The following is a 13,685-nucleotide window of genomic DNA, read 5'->3' as shown; positions in this document are numbered from 1 at the left end:
CTAGACTATTTCGTCTGAATATTCTCAAAAGAGAAGCGTCGATCCGGGGAACAGACAAAAGGAGAAATAAACGTGGCAATCATCCAGCTTCAACGCTACATACATAGTTTTTAACCGTGGGGCGATGTCACCTAACGATTGGTTTACCGAAGTCGGTCGCAAGTAGAGTAGCAGTAGAAACATCGTGACAAATTACCCGGTATTGGCAGCAACGGAAGATCATGCTGCTGAGCATACGATTATGATGCGCGCCTGTAATATTCTAGCCTTTGTTCTCGACTGCATTTTGAGGAGAGGGGATGGTGATAAGTATGAGCAAGTTGTGGCTACAGGCAAGGAATGTTACCGGAATAATTCGAATTCGGCAATAACTGGTGATCGATCGGGAGATGCAAGAGAGGGAAAAGAGGGGCAGTTGCCATGGTGTGAGTGTTGTTGTCAGTGTAGGGTAGAAATGAGAGTCATGTTGTGAGGCAGACCTCGTCTTATATACCTATACAATATTCACATGATATGATCAGTGTCTTGGTGCTTGGTTATCCCCCACCCTAGAGAGAGACCAACAGAGTTTGACGTCTCTTATCAAAGACATAAACTGCATTGGCGGCGGCATTTGATCATTAGACTCGATCGATGGCGCACTCATACCAACAAGAACCAGTCATTTCCCTCCAACATCCCAATTGAGCTCTACCGACCCAATCTCTCGGGCCGTTATACCGTCATTGGACTCTACCCCACACTCAAGACTTATCCTCTTCTAGAACGGAATATGCTCTCCGTCGGTTATACTATCTTTTCGGCCGTGAATATTCCAAGGCACCGGCTCACAAGCAGTCCCATATTTCAGCTGGGGTCTCTCCCAAACTGGAATCATTTCTCCGGGATTCGCTAGTCACGAGCACACTTCCCAAGTTGCACGATGTGACTTTACTTCATCTCATTACTGGTGGGAAGATACTAAACCAAAAAACGGAGGAATTCCATTGGTGCACGTACGCTTGTTTCAGGAACGGTCAATTATTCTCTATGGAGAACCTGGGTCGCGGCGTTTCCCAAGAGCCGGCAGACTAGGCCAAGTTCGTGGGGTATCCCGTCAGCTTGGACTGAGCACTTTCCCATTAGACCTCAAATAATGCGTCCTCGCCTATGTAAACGGACCGACTGTGGTCTTTGACTTTTGTTGGATTTGTTGGAATGACCGCCCATTGTCCTGAACTGACGGGCCGTGAAGCCATATGAGAGCACCAATGGAGTCTCGGAGAAGATTCCGTAGATGAATTAGGCATGAATGCTCAGGATTTCGTTATCTTGGGAAGTGGGTAGTCGGCAGGAGAGGCAAGTATATAAGTTTCGAATGTATGTGAAAAGAAACAAGTCTCAGCCAAGACATCACCATCATCTTCCAATCCAACACTCTACCAAACTCTTCAACTCTATCAAAATGAAGGCCTCTGTCGGATTCCTCGCCGCGTTCCTCGCACCAGTTACACTGGCCCAGTCTCTCTGCGACCAGTACTCCTACTACGCTAACGGCGGTTACGAGTTCAACAACAACCGCTGGGGCCAAGGCTCTGGCTCTGGTTCTCAGTGCACTTACATTGACTGGACCAACAGCAACGGTGCTGGCTGGCACACCGACTGGACCTGGTCCGGTGGCCAAGACAATGTTAAGGCCTACCCCAACTCTGGTCTTCAGATCAGCAACAAGCGCCTCCTCAGCTCCATCAGCAACATGCAGTCCGCCGCTGCTTGGTCTTACAGCGGAACCAACGTTCGCGCCAACGTTGCTTACGATCTTTTCACTGCCTCTGACCCTAACCACGTCACTTACAGCGGTGACTACGAGCTGATGATCTGGTAAGTGAGCCACGACAACATTGTGAATTTATGCTAATACTTTCCAGGCTCGGACGATATGGTGGCGTGCAGCCCATTGGCTCCAAGGTCGGCAATGCCAACGTCGAGGGCCGCACTTGGGAGCTCTGGAGCGGCATGAACGGTAGCATGCGAGTCTACAGCTTCGTCGCCCCCAACCCCGTCACCAACTTCAACTCTGACGTCAAGCAATTCTGGAACTACCTTGCCAACACCCAGGGATACCCTGCCAGCAAGCAATACCTTCTTAGTACGTTTATATGTGCCCTGGTCATCTGTCACATGCTAATTATATCTCAACAGCCTTCCAGTTCGGTACCGAGCCTTTCACCGGAAGCGGTGCTCAGTTCAAGGTTACCAACTTCAACGCTCACATCAACTAAACAAAAGAAAATCGGCGATGATTATGAGTCTCTGAGAGATGTTGGGATACGGTGGAAAGATTGTATTTTCTTCTATTACATATATATTATATCCATGTATATAACGCTTAGCTACAAGCGTTTTGTTTAAGCCTCGATTGTCACTCTAACTCCGGTGCTTCCCTTGACAGTAACTGGGATAAACATGTCGTGATCGTATCGGACATCGCGCTCAGATGTGTTGTAGAGAGTCATATGAGGCATAACTCTCATGACAAGTGCTGTAAGAGAAAGGTACAACTCGCAAAGAGCAAGACTAGAGCCAAATGAGTTAGCGAATAATTCCAAAGTCCATATCATAGGCATCACTTACTTTTTACCAAGACATCCACGGCTGCCCTTGGAGAATGCAAGCATAGATCGCTCCAAGTTCTTCCTGATAGTTCCATCGTCGTCGATCCATCTCTCGGGGGTGAAAGAGTATGAGTCAGGGAAGACGGATTCGTCGTGGTGAGAGATGGCTGATGACATGCCGATAGCATAACCTCGGGGAAGGACGATAGTAGTGTGCTGCTTGTTGAACTCTCCGCGGTAGATAAGATCCTCTGTTGTGGGGACACGAGCGGAACGGCTAGAAACACCGTAGGATAGACGCAGACCCTCGTTGATAACAGCTCCAAGATATGGTAGCTTCTCAAGAGTCGTCCAAGAAGGCAAGTGTCGCGGGTCGTCAACAACGGTGGCGAGCTCAGCCTGCAACTTGCTCATAGTCTCGGGCTGTGATAGGAGGAAGTAGGTGATAACAGCCAATGCCCAACTCGTAGTCTCGGTTCCAGCGTTGACGATAGTAACAGCCTCTTCAACGAGACGATCAGTTCCCTTCTCACTCTCATCCAGCTCAGACTGTAGTAAATCTGCAAAGATGGTTGGTCGTTCATAGACGATACCAGAGTTGAGGTCTGTCTTGGTCTTTGTAACACGAGCGGGGATGTCGATTTGGAGGGTACGGACAAGCATCGCAGCATCAGCGGGCAGGTAGTCGACGAAATGCTTGCCATACTTGACACTGCCAACCAGGAAGGGGAAGAATCGAAAGACAAAGACTGGCTTGAGAACTGCAAGAGTAGCCTCACGGAAAGTAGGTCTCCAGGTATCGCGCGACAAAAGTCCAAAAGCCTCACCGAAACAGTAGCTGGAAATGGCGTCGGAGGTGAAACAACTGTATGCATGTGCGACATCGATAGGAGCGCTCTTTTCTTTGCCGCTACTTTCAGCTAGTAGTTTATTGCACAGTGTCTGGGCTAGCTCGTGGACTTCTTCCTCGAGTCGCGCGATCATGGCTCTGGAGAAAAACTTGGCAACAGGGCCACGTCGAGATCGGTGGACGTCATGATCAGGGGTACCAAATGCGTTGCCAGTTCCAGCGGCTGAGCCGTTGACTTGGTGGAATGGCTTGTCGCGCTTGCGTCCACCAACAGCGTAGATCTCCTCGGAGAAAGCCATGTCAGAACAGTGTGTCTCATTTGGGTTGATGCGAACAATGGGGCCTTTTCTTTGTTAGTATCGTGACTACGACTCATTGAGAACTAAACTTACCATATTTCTCGTGCATCTTTTGAATAGCATGTGTATAACGACCAACGAGAATTACATCATGGTAGAATTCAGGCAGATAAGTTGCTCCCGCGAGTTTCGGGCCAGGGACCTTGCTTAGCGGGTGAAGTGGTGAGATGTTGTACAAAGCCTCTACGATCTTGTACACAAACCAAGAGACCACAGTAACAATTACCCATTGTCTTATCGTCAGCGACGCAATCGCACCCTGAACAGAGTCGTAATTACTATCCATTATTGTTTCGTTGTTCAGCTATAAACAAAAGCAAAAGCAAAAGCAAAAGCAAAAGCAACCACAGCTGAATGGAAATAAAAAGACACGTTTTTATAGAGCGCAAACCCCCTCTCGAATCCTTGCATTGCAGATTTTTCACGTTATCAGCCCCGCCATTCATTTCATTGTTACCCACGATATCCCTTCTAATGCGACTCTGTGCTCTGTATTAATAGACTACTTTCGGCGCATTTGTACGTATTGGATCGTTCCCCGGAGCCGGATAAGGCAGGCCAATCAGAACCCAGCTAATTCGTTCCCCAGGATCCCGACTCATGCTAGGGCTGAGAGCCGTGTCTTTGGGTTGCAGTGGGTGCGCCACTGTTCCAGCCTGGCCAGTTGGTGAAGAAACCCAGACTCCTAGTTCCGTCACACGGATGCTCATTATTAGGCGATCTTTATGTCTTTTGTGATGTGGCTGATTTTCATTTGGATCGGAGAGTTTAGTGGAAATAACGGCCATCGTCGTCGGGCTCAGACTTCAGTCTTGACTGAGCACAATGATGCTATTGTAGTGTTCGAGACCTTGCGTGGCTCAACCGCCGTGGCGTAAAGAACGATGACGATGACGATTGCCGGATAAATCGCAAATTATACCTACTGAGGTAAGCTTAGAAAGGCGAAGAACGATAGGATTAAACAGCGAGATTACCTCAGTTGGGAGCCGTGAGGCTGACGATTGATGCCAGGGCTGTAATCAATAGTTAGGTAATGATCTGCCGGTTCAAGGATCCAACTTCCCCAGAACTGTATTGGACGGTAGAGTCCTATCACGAGTCCTTAATTGGCTACCAATAGGCACTAGTAGGGACGAAATCTCATGCGAGAAATAGAGTTTACAACACAGACCTCCCACAACCGTCTACATGAAACAATAATGCCTCGATCGAAGATCATTTGTCGACACGAATTGCTTGTGGCTTGAGTTCTCCAAGGGTATATCTTACGAGACTCCTGAAAATCCCCCCTCTTCTTAAATACTAGAAATGTCCCGTAGACCGACAAGCCGTCAACGATCAGACACCGTTGTTGTCCGATACCAACTGTCAACATGGCAGGTTTTCTTATTCCACCATGGTACAAGAGCGAGAAGCCCGGAGATCTCGAGATCAATATTGTCAGCATCATCTTTGGCTGCAGCTTGGGCGCGACCATGTTCACTGCTGCCATGGCGGTTCAACAAACATATTCTGCATACAGAAGAGGGAGACACTTCAGCGCATACATCATCATGTGCTGGCTTGATTGGATTGGATGCAATATCATGGGCACTGTCACGTACTGCTGGTTGAGGGGGATCAGTCCGCCGAGGTTCGTGTTTTATTGTCAATTAACTTAACTCATGCTGACTTTGTCTTTTCTGTGCAGCTTCTGGGTCTTTTTCTTTATCAGTAGGTCCCTTAGTTCGATTTCTTGTTGTAACACTCGACTAACCACCTGTTTTTAGTCGTCTCTTGGAGCATGCAGATTCAATTTACCCTTCAAATCATCATCAACCGAATATCGCTCCTCTTGGTCAACAAACGAAACATCAACAGAGTCAAATGGGGCGTCGCATTAATCGCATCACTCATCAACATCAGCGGCTTCTGCATTTGGATCCCCGCTCGTCTGCAAATATCTCATTTGTACGAAGAAATTAATATTGTATGGGACCGAACCGAGAAAGCCATTTTCCTTATCGTCGACTTGGCTCTTAATGTCTATTTTATTTATCTTGTTCGATCACGATTGATCAAATATGGATTGACCAAGTACAACAAACTCTTTTACTTCAACGTGGCTATGGAAGTTATATCTGTGTCACTGGATATAATCTTGATGGGAGCTACATTCCTCCCAAGCCCTGTGGTGTAAGTACTTCCAATAACAATGATGACTGTCGCTAATGTGATTGACAGCTATGTTCAATTCCATCAACTCGTCTACCTTCTTAAACTATACATCGAGATGAACGTCGCATCTCTCCTGGGTCACATCGTCCGGGATTCGCAACAACAAAACGCCCGACCATCCACAAATAGATTCGCCCAAAACGACCTGGAGCATTCATCCGGCGCCAGAATGACAACTTCAATATCAACCAATCATATCACGCATGTCCGACTTGCTGACCAGTCTGACGACACACTATACAAGAACAGACCGCAACAAGAGGATGGTATTATGAAGAAGACAGAAACGACCGTGGTGTTCAACCGTGTTCGGAGTCTGAAGAATGCTTCGGGTCAGGCCCAGCCATTCAATTAGTATACGTATAATATCTCCTATCGGCTTCTCAATATATCAGTAAGCAATTACAAATCCGGGGAGCGGGCCGATCAATGTGACACCCTCAGCGCCACTTTAAATTCGAAATGTGACGCTGTCCGATACTCGTCCGTCATCCGTCCGGGACGGACAGCGACGAGCCGGGTGAGATTTATCAGAATTAATCATCCGAATCACAATGCATTATATAATTATCTGCACAAGGCATTGGGTATTTAAAATGTAGCAATGGAATTAATGTTTTCAATATCTCAACAGCACGGATATCATCTCAGTCAATTATCACATCATTAATTATCCCATTCTTTCATATCGACTTCATCATGACTCTCAAGCTCTATGGGTATGGTCCATCTACTTGCACACTCCGAGTATGCACCGTGCTCGAGGAAAAGGGCCTCAAGTATGAGTTGATCACTGTCGATGTATTTGGTGGCGAGCACAAGACCGACGAATATGCCGCCAAGTTTCATCCATTCAACAAGATTCCCGTCTTGATCGATGAGGAGGCAGGTGTTAGAGTCTTTGGTATGTTCAAAATTGACAACCAACGTCTTTCTAAATGACTGATGGTTTCCTTAGAAAGCCGTGCTATTGCCCATTACCTTGCGGCCAAATATCGTGGCCAAGGTATCGAACTATCTCCTCCCGAGACTGACCTCAAGGCATACGCAGCCTTTCAGCAGGTAAGATCTCCGTCTTGATTTAATGGTTGGATACGGACTGACAAATTCCAGGCTCTATCGCTGGAATCCTCCTACTTTGATCCCAATGTCAGTAGCATCGCTGTGCAGGAGGTCTTCAACCCTCGCAAGGGCCTTGGTCCTGCCAATAAAGAAATAGTCAACGGTAACCTCAAGGATCTCGACGCAGCATTGATCGGATACGAGCGAATTCTTTCGAAGCAAAAGTATCTTGCTGGAGACAACGTAACCCTCGCCGATTTGTTCCATCTGCCTTATGGACAGATCTCAGAGTCGCTAGGCTTCAGTGAGCTTCTCCCCAAGTATCCAGCTGTCGAGAAGTGGTGGAATGGATTGAAGGAAAGAGAGAGCTGGAAGAAAATCAATGTGGAGATTTAACTTGTTGATCAACTTATCCCGCAATTGTCGGATTGGCTACTTTTGGGCTGATAGCTCAGGGGAAGATGTAGCACACAAGTTAAGATTCAATATGAGTGTGCCTAAGAAGAAAGGCCGTAGAACAGGGGTAATGTGACTAGCTCAAACTCTAACATATGAGGCAAGCAAAGTGTTCTGCAACCACCAGAACTGAGTCCAATGGCCACGAGATCAGAACATGACATCTAGAACAGACTAACAAATAGAAGGGCTGTAGATCCTTAATTAGTCATTGCTGATTTATCTGGTCTTTGACCCCCGGACGTTTAAAACTTGGCGACGAGTTGAGCCTAGATACCCTCTTTTACCATGGGTACTGTAGCCGCCACGTATGTCTGATCAATACCGTGCCATCGATATGGACCAGGATCTAGGATGATTTGCTTGATTGACATCCAGGTTTCGGTCAGGGGTGCAGTAATCGCGGCTCTGATCACCATCGTCCTTACATTTAACAACCTGTCAATGGTCAAGGATTGGTTGACATGATTCGAAAAAGACTGTGCGCGTGGATCTGAATGACATTTTGGATCGGAACAGTTCCGCTTCGTTTACGGAAGATGCCGCTTTCTTGAACTTCGACCAGTAGAATACTCGGGATCTTCATGTCAATCCAGTTGCTAGTGTTTGTAATTAGTTACGTTCTCCACTGAGGCTTGTCATATTCATCTGACCTATGCCCAGACTGGGATGTATCGGAGATCCGGACCAAATGGTCCCAACGCTTTGGTACTCGTTTCTTTTTTGATCTTGGATGAAATTTAGGTGACAACCTATATGACAACTTTTCAATACGCTTGAAGCTCTCCTCGAGTAGACTTGAAGCAAATTGCAACTGCCAATACACCATTTGACATCTTCTGATCCACGTTCTGTCAATGCTAGCCCCAGAGTCTGACGTGACCTATTTCGTGACACCTCAAACTACAGCACTAGTGCCCCATCCCCTGGCCCAAGATCTTCGCCACAAGATCAACTATTGTCCTATCATGCGGGGCGGCTCAGACTTCAGATCCCACTAATTCCCAATAGTTTGTCCAAGTGTATAGCCGTTGCCGAGGTCTCATCGAGATGTTATATTCTCCGACATGAATTCAAAGCCAGACCCTTCCCCTGTTTAAAGTTTGCCATCCCTCCTCTACAGATATCGATTTCTCATTCAGTCATTCCTTTCGTCACTCTTTACACACAACCACACCATGAGTAGCATCTCAGATTACAAGGTTGCCTCGGTGGCTTTGGGATTCTCCCTCGGCTTTGGCTTCTTGACAGTATGGGAGGCTATGAAACAAACCAGGCGAAACCGGAGCCCCTTGCGAAGTACATATATTTACATGATATGGGGAGAGATCATAGCCAATCTTGGGATTGGAATACTCGGCTATCTATTCTTGAATGGCATCATTCAACCAGGGTGCGTATCAATGCGAAACTGTCTGCCCGGACGTTATCTAACAGTAATAGCGTTCCCATTTTCTTCTTCATCCTTTTCTTCTGGGTATTTGAGATTCAGCTACTCTTTCAGATCATCATCAACAGAATCAGTATCATTGCCGAGTCTCGCCAAACAATCTGGCGCCTTAAATGGGGCACAGCATTTGTCACAACATTAATCAACATCGCTGTCTTTTGCATCTTTATACCTGCACACGTTGACCCGCCGCTGGAGACGTAAGTTCCCAAGTCGAAATTCGAAGTGACTTTGACTAATGTTTGGTAGATTTGTTACTATCAACAAATATTGGGACAGGACCTCCAAGATCCTGATTTGTATCATTGATGCAGCTCTCAACTGGTACTTTCTTCACATTGTAAAAGAGAGGCTTCTCAAAGAAAGCCACCTTACAAAGTACCAACCGCTTGTCTCGTTCAACTCAAAACTGATGATTGTGTCGGTTGCTATGGACGTATGTTCACACCTTGCTATCATTTTAGGCCACTACTAACCGCCACTAGATACTGCTCATAGGTCTCATGTCCCTACCAAACCAGACAGTATTCATCCAGTTTCACCCCGTCGTATACCTTGTCAAGCTCAACATCGAAATGTCCATGGCTTCCATGATCACACACCTAGCCAAGAAAAAGATGACGGACGAACTATACCCATCCCTGTCGTATTCCACCACCCCGAAAATACACAGCTCTAAGAACGGCACACACGATAAGACTCCAGGATATGGTGTATCTATAGAAATGACACATAAGTCAAAGGCAGGATCCACTGCGAAGGCATCGTTTGACGATGATTCGGATGTGCCAGAGACAGCGAATGGCATCCACCGACGTATCGATGTCAAGATTGAGACGGAGCCGGCTCAACACGAGCGAAAGGGCAGCAAGTTCGGACCAATGGAGGTTGAGCTACCATCGCCTCGTAGTGAAGGGCGACCCAAGAGGAGTCGATATGAACAAATTGAGCGGGGCCAAGGAGGAGCATAAAGCAGCAAATAATTTAGCCATTCTCTTTAATTATTACTATTTATTATTATACCCAATTCTAGAAACGAAACACAGCCCAATCGCTACACTGTGTTCCCAATTCACGAGTCAATAAGCCAAACTCGTCCGTCGCACTCATCCGTTTTGGGCGCTATGCCCATTTCGTCACCCATCTTAATTAAGTCCCGAGAAGAATTTTCGAACGTCCTGAAGCCATTCCTTTGGCTGAGATACAGCAGGGAAGTGACCTCCAAAATCATGTCGGTTGAAATACACGACATTTGCGGTTCTCTCGATCCAGCTTCGAGGCTATATCCAAACATCAGTTACGTGCAAGATGATAAACTAGAGAAACAACATACCGACGAAGCAGAAGCGACAACTTCAGGGAACGGTCCATTGGTAAAGGCCCACTCCGAAACGCCAGTGGGGACCTTACTTTTGGGAAAGGTCATCATGCCCGGCTAAGAACTATCAGTTATCGTCTCAGATGCAGGATAAGTATACGTACACTGTATGCCTCTAGATACGCTCGAATGTTGTTGTACGGGCCAGGAATGAAGAGCATCAGAGTGTCGGTGATAAGTTCCTCGTAACTATACTTGTAGCCATCAGACACCGCATACATGAGATCCCACACCCAGCCGAGAAAGCCAACGGGACTATCGCTAAAGGCAAGGGAAACGGCCAAAGGCTTTTGGGTATGAACGGTTGAATATGCCGAGTGAGAATAATACCATGCATTGGAAGACACAATGTAAGCCGTCTCTTCTTCAGTAGTCTCATTTCGAGCTAAACGCTCCAAGTCATCGTCGGTTGGCTGGGTGGGGAAGAAATCTGTCATGTGTCCGATGATGCTTGACTCTGCATCTCCAACCATCCACATAGCAACTTGCCAACCCAAATCAGTGCTGACGATTCCGTATCTGGAGTACCCGAGCTGTTTCATAAGGCCATCCATGACCCGTCCGTTTTCACGAGGATTAAGTCCGGGCTGAGTAGGAGCAGGACTGAAGCCAAAGCCTGGTAGATCGGGTGCGACAATGTGGAAGGGTGTATCAGCGTCAGTTACAAGAGGTTCGATGACTTTAGACCACTCTAGATGTGTTGAAGGCCACCCATGAAGGAGAAGTAGAGGGACAGCGTCAGCTTGACTGGACTCTCGGTGAACAAAATGGAGCGGAACAGGAGCCGTGTAGTTCCCGTCGCTTGAGACTGAAGTCGCATAATGATGGCCCTCATTATTGAGTCGACCTTGAACAGAAAACCAATCATACTCGTTGGCCCAGTATTGGGCAACATCGTCGATTTGGTTTGTATCAGGGCCCTCGATTGTCCAGTTGGAAAACAGGCTAACAGGTGAACGCCATGTTTTAACCTTGGCTTGAGTCTGTTGGATAAAGTCTTTGTTGACAGAGATGTTGTAGGGTTGAGGCGAGGTCAGCTCAGTGGGAAAGGAGAAGGGCAAATGTGCGAGAGCTGACATGGTAAGTGTTGTGATTGTGATTATTGAAGTTATTTCTAATCCTCAATTACGCGAACAGGATGAACAATTTATAGCTTTTCATTGTAAGCGTCAGCGGATACAAGCGCTGACAAGGCAGCACAGATTTATAATCGAAGTGATTCCTTGTTCACGATGATGCGTTTTTCTCCGTTTTGAATCCTACTTCAAGTGGGCTGAATATCATTCGACCGAAACTCGGTCGAAAATAGCTGTAGGACTGACGATAATAGCGAGAAGTCAGCAGTCTACGTAAGCACTAACACGAGTCAATCTAACAACAAACGGTGGCAGACATAGCGATGACATCGTGATTTCATTACCAAGGTTGTTAAAAAAATATATCACATAGGAATGTCAAGCCACCGGGCGAAAGACGAAGGTTTAAGTCTAAAAGTGTTGGTTGATGCTGTTTCTCGGTAATATCAATTCTCCGATCACTTGCATTGCGAATACTCCAAAAACTTTATGTTGTGCCAGAATGGTTGCTTCTGTGTACTACTCTGTGACTCTTTGTTGCAGAGCAACGGAAAAGTCAGTATTGTCTTTGTAAAAATGTACCAACCACCAGGTATCGCCGATAGTAAGGTTCAATCTGATAAATCCATGCCCTATCAAAGTCTCCTTTGACCTTTAGGCAGCCAAAGCTCATACTGTGGACCAATGATTAGGCCTTTCATCAACTTATAAATTTCTGTTCTTTTCCTTCCTCTCCCTATGACTGATCTTCCTCCAACACCACCAATATCCACGAAATCTCAACCGCCCTGACAACCATGAGCCTCGTAATATGCGACACAGCCAATGCAGGCCGAACCTCGCTGGAGTGGATACTGACGGAAATCCTCGAAATCATAGCCAGCAACGTTCCGAGCCTTGATACCCTTTGGAATCTACTACGAGCGTCGCCTAGGTGCTGGCGTATCTTTACCCTCCGCTACGCTCACATCACTGAAAGCGCACTCTCGGGATCAAACTCGATTACGCCATTATTGGTTAGGGAACTTATCCGAGCAGTGGCACTTGTACGTGCGCAGAACTTTCCGTTTCCGTCTCTCGATATTCTCCGATGGGATTTCATGACGGCAATAGCGAGAAATACAAACCGAGATGAGTACGCTCGTTGCGGCGACACTACGGGCATAACCTTCGGCCCAAACTCCTTACCAGACTCGCGCGATGTTATAACGTCCGTCGTCGCGACAGCCAACCACATTTCGGTATCGGCGCAATCTGTGCTAGCTTCCTGTATAAAGCGGCTCAAAAGATCAAACCTCAATTGTCTACCTCCTGACCCTGACCCTGAGCCTCGGCCTCCATATTTGAGCGGAGTGATTGAAGCGATGGGCCAGCCTACATATCTCGAGGAAATGAGAGCTGTTCGGGCCTTGTGGATAATACAGCTGACGGGCGAAGTCAGGGCTATGGTCAAAAGTAGGCCAGATGTAGTCCGCTGGACTGAGGATGAGGTTTCCCGGTTGTCTCAGAAGAACCCAGCAACTATTTTACCGTATGCGGCGTACCATCATGTTGCGGTAGAAGTTAGAACAATGATGTACTATCTTCCTGCCTGTTACAAGAATGACACCGTCTTCCGACTGCCCCAAGCACCCGCACCTTCTGAGTGCAACCGATGGGCAACGATGCCTTCGGACTCGCAATCGTACGACGAATGGTGCCTGGGAAATGAATCATATGGCGGTGATCTTTTGTCTTGCGGAAATTCTACAGTGTCCGACCGATTGCCCCGACTGGGTTTCGCCTTCTGGGAATTCGCAACAATGTATCGCTTAGGGTTGGCGCGTAGGTTGCCAGGCCTAACCCTAACCACTCACTACCGTCATCTCGTCCTTCAAGGGATTTGCGAAAACACGTTCCTAACGGTAAAGACGCAGTCTGGTGATTGTTCCAGGGCAATATTCTAAGCATGAACTGGAAAAAAGAGCTACTATGAAATGTCTGACTATTGCGAGCAATTTTCAGTTGATATGGCCAGGGTTGCTTTTCTTGAGCTTGGGAAGCAACTGGTCTGCAGTCTGATTACACATCAGTTAAGGAAAGATGGTTTTATCAAGCATAAATCATTTGTATAAATAGAAATATCATAATCTAAATATTCTCGCTTTACAGTATTCAAGGACATCTCACTAAGGTACCCGGTTAATGAGTTAATCATACAAGTCACTACGTTAAGACTTTAGAAACATATGGAAAATGAC

The 13,685-nt window shown here is 46.8% G+C and overlaps 8 protein-coding genes across 8 annotated transcripts; 6 read left to right on the top strand and 2 right to left on the bottom strand.

The window, feature by feature from the left end:
* Positions 1 to 1,444: 1,444 nt before the first annotated feature.
* Positions 1,445 to 2,261, top strand: FGSG_11037 (endoglucanase-1 precursor; the record flags this gene model as incomplete). Its single annotated transcript, XM_011327021.1, has 3 exons — positions 1,445 to 1,860; positions 1,908 to 2,128; positions 2,182 to 2,261. The coding sequence occupies 3 exons, from the start codon at positions 1,445 to 1,447 to the stop codon at positions 2,259 to 2,261; spliced, it is 717 nt and encodes a 238-aa protein (XP_011325323.1).
* A 126-nt stretch (positions 2,262 to 2,387) lies between these two features.
* Positions 2,388 to 4,089, bottom strand: FGSG_11038 (uncharacterized protein; the record flags this gene model as incomplete). The annotated part of the gene is made up of 3 exons (XM_011327020.1): positions 2,388 to 2,556; positions 2,614 to 3,787; positions 3,837 to 4,089. The coding sequence occupies 3 exons, from the start codon at positions 4,087 to 4,089 to the stop codon at positions 2,388 to 2,390; spliced, it is 1,596 nt and encodes a 531-aa protein (XP_011325322.1).
* Positions 4,090 to 5,179: 1,090 nt separating this feature from the next.
* Positions 5,180 to 6,378, top strand: FGSG_11039 (uncharacterized protein; the record flags this gene model as incomplete). The annotated part of the gene is made up of 4 exons (XM_011327019.1): positions 5,180 to 5,439; positions 5,497 to 5,519; positions 5,576 to 5,981; positions 6,030 to 6,378. The coding sequence occupies 4 exons, from the start codon at positions 5,180 to 5,182 to the stop codon at positions 6,376 to 6,378; spliced, it is 1,038 nt and encodes a 345-aa protein (XP_011325321.1).
* Positions 6,379 to 6,722: 344 nt separating this feature from the next.
* Positions 6,723 to 7,481, top strand: FGSG_11040 (glutathione S-transferase; the record flags this gene model as incomplete). The annotated part of the gene is made up of 3 exons (XM_011327018.1): positions 6,723 to 6,927; positions 6,982 to 7,085; positions 7,137 to 7,481. The coding sequence occupies 3 exons, from the start codon at positions 6,723 to 6,725 to the stop codon at positions 7,479 to 7,481; spliced, it is 654 nt and encodes a 217-aa protein (XP_011325320.1).
* Positions 7,482 to 7,829: 348 nt separating this feature from the next.
* FGSG_13863 (uncharacterized protein) lies at positions 7,830 to 8,009 on the top strand (the record flags this gene model as incomplete). The annotated part of the gene is made up of 2 exons (XM_011327017.1): positions 7,830 to 7,849; positions 7,931 to 8,009. 2 exons carry the CDS (start codon positions 7,830 to 7,832, stop codon positions 8,007 to 8,009), a joined length of 99 nt encoding a protein of 32 aa, XP_011325319.1.
* A 1,412-nt stretch (positions 8,010 to 9,421) lies between these two features.
* Positions 9,422 to 9,962, top strand: FGSG_11041 (uncharacterized protein; the record flags this gene model as incomplete). Its single annotated transcript, XM_011327016.1, has 2 exons — positions 9,422 to 9,427; positions 9,477 to 9,962. The coding sequence occupies 2 exons, from the start codon at positions 9,422 to 9,424 to the stop codon at positions 9,960 to 9,962; spliced, it is 492 nt and encodes a 163-aa protein (XP_011325318.1).
* Positions 9,963 to 10,136: 174 nt separating this feature from the next.
* FGSG_11042 (uncharacterized protein) lies at positions 10,137 to 11,448 on the bottom strand (the record flags this gene model as incomplete). The annotated part of the gene is made up of 3 exons (XM_011327015.1): positions 10,137 to 10,271; positions 10,325 to 10,396; positions 10,474 to 11,448. The coding sequence occupies 3 exons, from the start codon at positions 11,446 to 11,448 to the stop codon at positions 10,137 to 10,139; spliced, it is 1,182 nt and encodes a 393-aa protein (XP_011325317.1).
* A 794-nt stretch (positions 11,449 to 12,242) lies between these two features.
* FGSG_11043 (uncharacterized protein) lies at positions 12,243 to 13,391 on the top strand (the record flags this gene model as incomplete). Its single annotated transcript, XM_011327014.1, has 1 exon — positions 12,243 to 13,391. The coding sequence occupies one exon, from the start codon at positions 12,243 to 12,245 to the stop codon at positions 13,389 to 13,391; it is 1,149 nt and encodes a 382-aa protein (XP_011325316.1).
* Between the last annotated feature and the right edge of the window lie 294 nt (positions 13,392 to 13,685).

This window comes from Fusarium graminearum, chromosome 3, assembly GCF_000240135.3.
Source record: "Fusarium graminearum PH-1 chromosome 3, whole genome shotgun sequence".
Classification (NCBI taxonomy): domain Eukaryota; kingdom Fungi; phylum Ascomycota; class Sordariomycetes; order Hypocreales; family Nectriaceae; genus Fusarium; species Fusarium graminearum.
This window is presented reverse-complemented; position numbering and strand designations above follow the sequence as displayed.